The sequence below is a fragment of the Neltuma alba genome, unplaced genomic scaffold (assembly GCF_004799145.2).
Source record: "Neltuma alba isolate B1F8T4 unplaced genomic scaffold, ASM479914v2 tig00002890_pilon, whole genome shotgun sequence".
NCBI classification, from domain to species: domain Eukaryota; kingdom Viridiplantae; phylum Streptophyta; class Magnoliopsida; order Fabales; family Fabaceae; genus Neltuma; species Neltuma alba.
Genome location: NW_021633060.1, coordinates 115,729 through 126,427, shown reverse-complemented (window position 1 = coordinate 126,427; position 10,699 = coordinate 115,729). Strand labels below are relative to the sequence as shown.

At 33.5% G+C, this 10,699-nt stretch overlaps 1 protein-coding gene and 1 pseudogene across 1 annotated transcript; both read right to left on the bottom strand.

The window, feature by feature from the left end:
- Positions 1-4: 4 nt before the first annotated feature.
- LOC114739706 (mitochondrial uncoupling protein 1-like) lies at positions 5-2,403 on the bottom strand (annotated as a pseudogene).
- A 3,482-nt stretch (positions 2,404-5,885) lies between these two features.
- Positions 5,886-7,146, bottom strand: LOC114739724 (probable sugar phosphate/phosphate translocator At3g11320). Its single transcript, XM_028927800.1, has 4 exons — positions 6,691-7,146; positions 6,497-6,600; positions 6,173-6,401; positions 5,886-6,032 (listed from the first exon to the last, which is right to left on the bottom strand). The coding sequence occupies exons 1-4, from the start codon at positions 7,144-7,146 to the stop codon at positions 5,886-5,888; spliced, it is 936 nt and encodes a 311-aa protein (XP_028783633.1).
- Between the last annotated feature and the right edge of the window lie 3,553 nt (positions 7,147-10,699).

Genomic DNA, 10,699 nt, shown 5'->3' with positions numbered 1-10,699 from the left:
ACCACATCAACTGGAGAGCCAATACAGACAGCGAAAAACCCTGCCCCTAGACCAGCAAGGAGATGAGTTACAACATTGTCGGTAAAACCTGGGATTTTCAAAATGCTCTGCAGCAAAGTCAGTCTAATCAGATATAGAAATATGTTAAAAATAAGAAGGGATGAAACATAAAAAGAAGAGTTTGATCCAAAAAAGCAAAATGATTCAACTATCTTTTCATCACCTGTTTCACTTGATCATAGCTGGCTAGTTCAGCAGCGTTGATGATAGCATTTCTTGCTATATTGGGGCCAATCCCTGTCCAAAGAGCTCCAACTCCTTCCTGTGTGTTGTATATCGGTTTATGAACTACAAAGGAATCATCAGTGATATCAAGTTATAACCACACACCTGTCTCACAATCGTAGAATACGCATTCAGTGATCCAGAGTAGCGCCTTGGTACACCAGGAGGTAATTTTCCTTCAGCCTGAAGTCGAACTTTCACAAGATCAGTTGGATTAGCTATGGTAATTCCCACAGCACCTGTTCATGTGGCAAATGAAAAGGGAAAGAGAACTCAATTAGGGTTATTGGCACGATAAAAATGTCCATTCCTGCCAACAGAAGAGAAATTCTTGTATACTCTTAAAATGCAACACCATTCGTTTTCACTTCAATAAAAAGAGTTCAAATCAAACAAAATGAAACTCATTTGCTAATAAAATATTAGATAATACTGTACGAAGCTCACTCTATTATCTATCCAAATTACTACATAAACAGAGCATTTTGTTTGATGTAATTTTTTCCATTGAAGATGACCCTCTCAGAATACTTACAATTCCTTGCCAAAAAGAAAGGAAAAGAAAAAAATGACGAGCATGCGTATTCTTGACAAGAGAATGCCAGCAATTCAAAGATAAGCAAACAAATTCGTTTATATTCCCATAGAACCTAGAATTGGGCCTTACCAGTTGTAAGGGCAGCAAGAATTTTCTTTGATAATGGAACATCTCCAACAAAGTCACTTCCCACGTAGAAATTCTTAACCTTTAAAAAAAAAAAAAAAATCCCTCGTGGACAATCAGATGCCATAAACAAACATGAACAATAATTCATTTTAGCACCAGAAATTCAGAACTCACAGGCTCATATAACCCAATTCTTAACCCTCCAAACAAACACTGACGATGTAGTCCTGGCACAATGCCCTTCCACAGTGCTGAAGCACCTTCTTCCCTTGCAATGGTCGCAACTGTCCCAAGCAAGCCCTTATATTTAGGTAAGGTCACTGCGTCACCAGCTATAGCTTGTTTTGAAGCTGGAGCCTAACTTTGGCGGTGTCTAAAGGGATAGTGCATGCCTATTTTAAATTTTATAAAATACCTTAATAAATTTGAGCAACAGGATTCTGAATGAACAACAGAAGTACAAATGAGAGCAACATCAATCTCCACAGAAAAGCACTATGGACAATTTCCGCATATTTTATCAAGGAAAGTGCTGCATAGACCTTTGTAATACTATGCAAGAGGAAATAACTGTTTCATTTAGCCTTGACAAACAAACAGCCACAGGAAGTTGAGTACGAGTTTATATTGTAGCATTTCTAATTCGAATCTTCTAAGATCAAAGTGTCTTTGAAGTGGAATAGACGATGATACAAAAGAGCGAGAATGTTTATGAGATTCACTTCGTATATTTCACCCAATCTCTCTTTTCTTTCTCTCTCTCACAGCAGAAGAGCTTATAACTTTGGAAAATCCAAATCTGTTGAAGTACTGAACATGGTTGGACCTTTCCCTATTTGGATGAATTATGAATTTGAAATAGCTGAAAATGTGAATGAATTTTATGAGACAGTGTAGGAAAAAGTAACACACAAAAGTTGGATCACTGAGCAACTGGAAATTTACGGAGCAAACAATAAGGGAGTGGCATTAGCATTTAGAACCATACACTTATCATTCACACAATTGCTACAAAAAATAAACAAATAAAAAGAAGCGATGGATTTAGCAGGCGATCATCACGAAGCTTCCCAGAAAAAGGAGCGTCCAGGCAGCAGATACTCAAGAAAGAGCAATAGCCATGAAAAATTGAACTACCTCGGCGAAACATGCTGCGAAAGCACTGCTGGCGAAGGTTCCGGCGAAGGAGATATTTGATTTGGACTTGCCATCAGCCACCATGGCTTCTCAGAGTTGAGAACTGATAAGGTTACAGGGTGATGAGTACTAAAGTGGCGAGAAAAACAAAGAAGGAATCAAAACCAAGAGGAAGAATGGAACATATTCTCCATAGACATTATTGAGAGAGAGCACAAGACGAAAGAAAAATGACTTCAGACTAAGAAGGCAATTAACATGATGACGAAAAAACAAAGGGGGTTTTGGCGCAAATTGGCATCTCTCGCGAAATGATTTGGGTCAAAACCGAAGGCTGCGCAATGGGGGTCCCTCCCTCTGGCGGCCTGGCCCATTTTTAAATATACGAAGCTCGTGGCCTGCGTATGAATTTGGCATTTCACCGTCTGAGTAGTCAGTGAGACGGTGGGCCTATCATAATTATATTAGGGGGCATTAATAACGGATTTTATTTTTGATAGAGATCAGAATAAATATTAAAAAAAATACTTTTCAGTAAGTCGAACCTAATTTGTTTATCATATTTACTTCATACAACATATAAGTTATACTTAATAATGATAATGGTTAGATAATATTTATGGGAAATTAAATATTTTTTAAAATTATACCATTTCAGCTGCCCCATTAGCTCTTTTTTTTTTTTTTTGAGTGATTAGGAGAAAAAAAGGTGATGGGACAAAAGGATTTGGAATTGAGAAGCCCCCTTGAAAGGAGCGCGAAGAAAAAGGGATGGTGAGAAGTAGGAACGCACTTGTTGCCTTCTTTTTCCCTTGCGTCCACTTCCTTGAGTCCTTTGAAAGCAAACCTGGTCATTAGAGAAATGACTTGGCGTCTTACGTGTCAACAATTTAAAGGTGCAAATTAAATCACTCATCAATGCTGAGAGGCTTGGGATTTACCTTCAATGCTAGGTATAAAAGTCAGGCAAGAGATTTATTTTGATCCCTCAAAAAATAAAATAATGCAAATTTTTTTTAAATTATAGAGACAAATATTTTGAATGAAAAATTTTTTTGAGAAACTAAAATATATGATATAAGAAGGACCAAAACTAAAATGAAGACAAATTTAATAAACCAAAAATTATACTCCTCTGGTCCTTAATAGAAGACTTATTTAACTAATTTGATTAGATTAAGAAAGTTAGGTAAGTTGATTAATTAAAAAAAATATGACATAGTTTTTCTAAAATACCATAATCATCTTTCCTAATATCCTCTCTCCCTTACTTGATTATAGTTGAGGGAATACCCATAAGGGTGATTTAGGAAAAATTGATAAATATGATAAACAGGTCTTATATTTAAAACCAAACTTAACATAACAATTAGGCCATATATTAAGAACTAAAAAAGTATTAACTTTAGACCTCAATTCATTTTACCTCTTAAATTTATAATATTTTGCTCAAAACATGTCTATTATACATGTTGAGGAGTCTTCCAAACAAGAAATAATTGCAATGCATATGATTAAATAGAATAATTTAGAGAAATCAAGACACATTTGTTATAAATAACTAACTTAACTAATTTTCTAAATATTCACAAATTAATTATTAGCTCTTATATTAAGGCTCGAAAGCATTAGTTAAAGTTCATATCCTCTAATCCACGGCTTCAAATAATGATGGCTTGTGGTGGGTCAACAGTATTATTTTAAAATAACAAATGGTTTATTTAAAATAGTTTATGCAAAAAAAAATTTATTGTAATTTACGAAACATGAGATAAGTATGTGAAAAGAATTGTTTTGACTTACACGAACATGCTTAAAGGTGCTTATAGTGCACAACTCCAAGCAAGTCCAAGGCCTATTTAAACAAATGAAGATGGTTTTTGATGATTGGCATGCTAAAGGAGCTGAGTGGCACAATAACCATGGAGAATTAGAGACTTATAGGCAACTTCCTTCAGCAACAGAACAACCTTGAGAAGCGGATCATAGAAAACACACTGCATATTCTTTAGATGATGAAATTACGTAGGGAATGTGGTTTAGCTAGTGATATTCAACAAGGGTTTTGTGAGGCTTCTATCCAAAACACGCAAATATCTGAAGATTAGCACTTTGTTTAAGAGACAACCAAGTAATAGGTAGTGAAATAGTTGTCTCTCCCAAATTGAGGCTACTCATGTTGTTACTTTCAGTTTTTGCTTTTACTTTTTAAGTAAGATTCAGCTTAGCATTTGCAGTATTATTTCAGGTTTATTTTCTCAAGTAGCTTAATTAAGTTCACTTGCCAAGGCATTAACATGTGAAGTCTCATGTAGTTCTTTCATGGTCTTATGATCAGGCTTTATAGCTCAGGAATTTTATTCTAGTAGCTTTTCAACAGATACAACATGACACAATATGTTAGAGCCATCATTAGAATGCAGGATTTTAATAAGACTTGACTTGTCTAATAGCCTTATAAATTCAAATGTTTAATCGTGAGGCTTTTGAGTTTTGTCTTCCTTTGTACTTTTTTTGGGGGGGGTGTGGGGGAGGCAAATGACATTAATTACAATTAAAACCATTTAAGAACCTTATCAAAATATTAATTATATTTAAGGATTATAAGTTTTGTAATTTTCAGAAAAAGATCAAGGTCTTTGGTTGGAATTTAAAAAATAGAAGTTGTTTTTCTTCAATACTCATTTGTTTTTATTTTGTAATATTTATCTTTAATATCTCCAATACTTAAGAATGATATTTTAATAGTGAATTTAAGTATAATGATTTTAACAAGAAATTGAAATTTTGAAGTAATCATCCGCTTTTTAATATAAAACCTATTTTAATTTGATTAGATTAAAAAAGTTAAGTAGGTTAGTTAATTATAAAAAATATGACATATTTTTTCTAAAATATCATAATCATTTTTCTTGATATTTTTTCTCTTTCACTTACTTGATTATGATTTACGCAGTATCAATAGGAGTAATTTGAAAAAAATTAATGAATATGAGAAATAGGTGTTATATTTAAGATCAAAATTTACTTAACAATTAGGTTTTATAGTAAGGACCATATGATTATCTAACCAAGCTGTATGTTTTGCATAGATAAGCACATCACTTCATCCATCTATATCCAGATAAATACCAAATTCCAATTTTATTTGAAAGTGTAAAAAAACTACAATATTGTTTTAGTCTTTCACGCGCCTTGGTAACCAATTTTAGATGGATTGGCATGAATCATATTTATTCAACATTATGATCGCATATAACTGTGTAAAAAAATTACATATAATTAATATATTATATTTCTCACCCCAAAAAAAAAAAAAGTTGTCATGGCACCAAGGCAAATTGGTTTTATGGTGGTATCAAGGTTGATGAAATATTATTGATCGAGATTCATGTGAACCCAAACATTACACAAGGCAAATTGGTTGTCCAACTGTGATTTCCCACCTTAGTTCCTCTGGGTTTTCAACACTTTTCCAAATGCACACTTATATAATAATAAAATTGAAAATGGGATGTGAGGAGCTTGTTGGTAGGTAATATGTAAATACCTCTGTAAACGCTCTCTGAGCCTAAAAACATACTCTGACCCTGATAAATTCATAGGACTCAACTTACCTAAAACTTTAGTATACCAAAAAAAAAATTGAAAATGGGATAAAACGATCAGAATTATAAGATGGTTTAACCTAAAGATAATATGTATAACAAGGCTGCTCTAAGCTGATACAACAAAACTGGAGGGTAGTTTGGATTTTTGGAGTGAATCAACAACTGTGTTTGTGATGGTGCAAGTTTCAGCTATACCTCTTCTTGGTTTCACTGTAAAGAACCACGCCAATCACAGTGAGAGCATAGCCCATCATTCCTACAATTGAAATTGGATTCTTAAATACTAATATTGATACCACCACGGCCACCGCCCCCTTTGCATTTCCTAAAACCTGCCAATAACATATCAAACAAGATTACACTCACAGGGACAAGATATAACAGTAATTTTTGGGAAAATTCTGCTGAATGATCAAAATTTCCCATAATTTTTTTTAGTTCTTGAGATTTGAATGATTGGTGACACACATACCTGAAGAGTCAGAGCACTGGTATATTTGGTGACCAAGAAATTGGTCAAGTTGACAAAATAAGCGAGGGAAGAACTGAAGAGCAGAAGCCAGACGATTCTGATGTCGTTTCTAGCCAAATTAATTGTGATCCAAATCACATCTTGCTCCATTAATAATGCTGCTGGAAGCAAAACTAGCATTGCCACTGGTGCCATGTACATCAGCAGATTCATGGAATTCAGCTTTTCCCTGAATTTATCAGAACAAGACCATATATAATATGTTTCTGGTACTTCTTCAGTTTCTGGAACAAAACAGAGGAGATCAAAAGAGAAGATGCCTACCCCTCTGAAGATAACAAAACGCCTTGGAGCACTGATTTAAATGCTCTTGCAGCAGTTGCTGAAACACATATCAGAAATCCAAGAAGATGAAAATTTGGTTCACCCTACAGCAAAATGAGAAGGATTTGACAAAACTCAATATGACTTCTAATGGAATGATTCAAAATCCAAAAGGAGGATGAAAATTATATTACCCCAGTGGCTATGACGACCCCTGCAACGACAGGCACGAGAGTGGCGTAAGTAACCCAAGCTTCCCTTTTCCTGTTCACCAGATAAGCAAAAACGGCTGTGAAAAAGGGAGTGGTTGCTCCAATAGCCTGATTAAACGAAACCGGGATGTACTTGAGCGAGATGTTTCCGCAGACAACGGAGAAGCAGAAAACGACACTCAGCCCACAAATTTTCACCATCTGGTTCGTCGATTTTACGCTCTGAAACGGGACAACGTTCATCACGTAAACGGCAACATAGCTGAAGAACGAGCACGCCGTCATGTGACACAGAGTGAGGAAAACAGGGTACGCGAACCCGTAATTGCTGAGCAAGTATTTGTTCAAAAGAAGGACGCCAATGTTTGAACTGTACCAAGATATCACTGCCCCGATCGTCGGCCATGGAATCTCGCTGGAGATCTCCATCTGGGTCATTTCAAGTTTCTATCTTTATAAGATGGGAGTTCCTCAGATGAGGTACAAAAATATATTTGAAAGTTTCGAAATTGAATGTGATAATGTAATTAATGGTTAGAACTGAGGACAGAGAAGAAGTTATCTTTTTTTTTTTTTCCCCCCTTTCTGGGAATTCTTCAGAGGAGAGAAAAAGAGGAAGAAGAAGATGTACGAAGCAAAGTAATGGTGGGAAGTGATGGCTGAGAGCGAGTGATTGCAAATGAATGGAAAGAAGAGGAGGACATCGGTCACAGAGACGTGAAAATTTGTGGGTCAGCCATAATTTTCAGAGATCGGAATTGGATGCAAAACAAGCATTTGTTCGATGCACGTTTTTGATCTAGAGAGGATTATTTTCAGACATGGGGATGTAGTTATCATATAGTTTCTCGAGAAGAGCAGAGCGGGGGAGAGAGATAGAGAATGTCGCTGGTTTTTATAACGTGACAACAAAATTCTCTGTTGAGATGTTATCATTTATCAAGCTGATACGGACACAGTGGGCACGGAAAATTGAAGTACACGGTGTTTTTAATGTATCATGTGCATTTCTTCAAGGTGAGAAAATTGACAACTAAAAACCCATTTGAAATAATTTATAAGTAGCTTTTCAATCATAATTTACAGATTACGAAGTAAATATGTGAGAGGAGTTTTGTTTCGACTCATATAAAACATGCTTATAAATAATTTCAATCGTGATAACAAATAGAGCCTAAAATGTGTTATTTTAATATTTATGAATTAGCTAGTAGCGCACTCAAGATTTGAGGGGAATGGCCAAATAGATATATAAGTTCTTAGATAAAAATTATTGATATCTTAACTGAGAGTTGGGGAAAAAAAGAACTACTTGAGAGTTGAGATTGTGTACATTGAAAAAGGTCCAATCCTAGAAATACATTTCCATTAATTTGTGTAGTGTTGCTTAATCAATGGAAAGATTTGAGAGGAGTAGAAAAGGTTTCAGCCAATAGGACACTCAAAAGATTTGAGAGGAGTAGAAAGGATTTCAGCTAAAAAAATTATTGAAATCTTTAAGTCAGCACCAAGTTATTGAGAGTTGAGTCTATGTATATTTGTGGCTTGGGTTCCAAGCAAGAAAAGGGCCAATCCTAGAAATCACGTTGAAGTAGTACAGTTAAGTTAACTTGGCAGTGTTACGGTTAAGCAAGAGGAAAGGATAAAGAGGGAGGCTAATCAGATGTGTCCGACATAGAAGGCAGACAAAGGAATGGCCGGCCTGGGCATGATCACAAGGGACGACTCTTAACCCTTTGCATTTGGCTGCCGGCAGCCTACCCAAAGCTCCTTTTCCTTTTGTCCATTCACCAGAAACAAAATTATATACTCCTGTGGGTTAGTAGTGAAATTTATTTGGATCTTATCTATAAGATGCCAGTCCTTTTTATCTTCCTTTTTAATTAATTAATTTTAAAACATCCTTATTTATTATACAATGTTTTGGCTGTAAAATACTAGACTGAATTAATGGGAGGGATATTGAAGAAAAAATTTATCATAAAAAATTGATAAATTAATCACAATTAACTAACTTAATTGACTTTCTTAATTATGTGAATCAATTGACTCATATACATTTAAAATCATAACAGATAAGATACATGTTCCCTCCGTTTTAAAATTTTAGGCACTGTCTATAAAATCCTATCTTTCAATATATCAAATATTTTATACAATTGTACATGTAATTAATATTTTTTACCTGAAATATTTCTAAGAATATCTCAAAATTATTTTCTTTTTATGTTATCTTTCACTCATGAAAATGGACTCATACATTTATTATATTCACAGAAGATTGAACTAGTAACCTCTCATTTAAGTCAAGATAGGTGCTTGATATCAGTTGAACCGAATAGCCTTGACACGTATCAAAATTACTTACCTCTTACCTAGCAAATAATTAATAGTTCATAATACTCCTTCGATTCTTAATATAAGACCTAATTGTTAAGTTGATTTTGGTCCTAAATATTCCTCCGGTCCTAATTATAAGACCCAATTGACTTATTTGAGGAGATTAAGGAAGTAAGTTAAGTTGGTTATTTATAATAAATAAGTGTTGTCATTCCTAAAATATCCTTGCTAATTAAGTATATTGGCTAAAACTATCATTATTAGAAGGATTATCTTGGAAAAAAATACATAAATATAAGAAACAAAATGAATTGGGGTCTTATAATTAGGACCAAATAAAAAGTCAAATAGGGTCTTATAATAAGGACCGGAGGAGTATAAAACATATTTCTTATATTTATCAATTTTTCCTAAATTAGTCCTATAGATACTCTCTCAACCATAATCAAATAGAAGAGAGAGTAGATATTAAGGAAGATAATTATGGTATTTTAGGAAAAACATATCATATTTCTTACAATTAACTAACTTATCTAACTTCCTTAATCTAATCAAATTAGTTAAATAGGTCTTATATTAAGAACCAGAGAAATGTTAAAGAAAGTTAAAATAAAAAACAATTGAAATCTTTAGCTATCAAATTATTTTTTCTTAATTCATGCGTTTTAGAAGGGAGAGTACAATGAATTGTATCGATCAAACAACCATAGGCTAATTATTATTCTCCCTGACTTATTCCTGCATTAGAATAAAACATTATTTTGACGCATATGTTTTTTTTCTTGCTATTATATGTGACGATTCATACAATGCATGATGATGGCCATGAATTAAATCTTTTATATGTAGTTTCCTTTAGGTAAGTGATTTCATTCATGGAAAGCATCATGCATTGTATGAATATATAGTCATATCTAAATGACAAGAAAAACACATACGTCAAAATAATGTTTTATTTTGACAAGAAAAACATACAAAAGCAGTTTCCTATAAACTTTTAAGAATCAAAATTTTCAATAGTTGAGCATGTTCATGGACAAGCTCGAGTGCAAGCAAGACTTAGGTTCTTGCAATTGGAAGCTGGCGAAAATCATGCAAACCCGTCAGAATTTGATGCGAATTGTAAAATATAAGCTTTCAAGGGAGCTGTTACTTATCACAACTTGCTCCTCAACAGGGAAGACAAGAATGATCATCGAGGCATAAAAAAGCAAGCATCAGATGAGAATTTAAAGCAGCAAACATCTAGTTATGTTCTAATACTTAATATAAAAGTTTGTTTGATTTTTATTTTAGTTCTAAATATAAAATCATAGTCCATTTTGTCTCTTATATTTATCCATTTTTCTTCCAAAATAGTTTGTGTAATAATAATAGTTCTAACAAGTACACTCGATTAGTAAGAATATTTTAGGAAAAATAATACTTATTTATTACAAATAATTAATATAACTAATTTTTTTAATATACTCAAATTACTCAACTAACTCTTATATTAGGGACCAGAGTTAGTATTACATGAAAACAAAAGGTAAACTGATATTAGTATATAAGGTAGAGAGAGTTTTTTTTCCCTATTTTATCTTATTAAATTCATTATATGAATGTACAATTTCATTTCAACTTTATTATTTTTGTAAACTGTTATTTT

What these genes read in the sequence shown, in the direction of transcription:
- LOC114739724 (XM_028927800.1), bottom strand. Translation starts at nt 7,146, where the DNA reads ATGACCCAGATGGAGATCTCCAGCGAGATTCCATGGCCGACGATCGGG. An exon ending in GTTTTGTTATCTTCAGAGGG is followed by an intron (nt 6,402 to 6,496) that starts GTAGGCATCTTC and finishes TGATAAATTCAG; the next exon opens with GGAAAAGCTGAATTCCATGA. An exon ending in CCAGTGCTCTGACTCTTCAG is followed by an intron (nt 6,033 to 6,172) that starts GTATGTGTGTCA and finishes TGTTATTGGCAG; the next exon opens with GTTTTAGGAAATGCAAAGGG.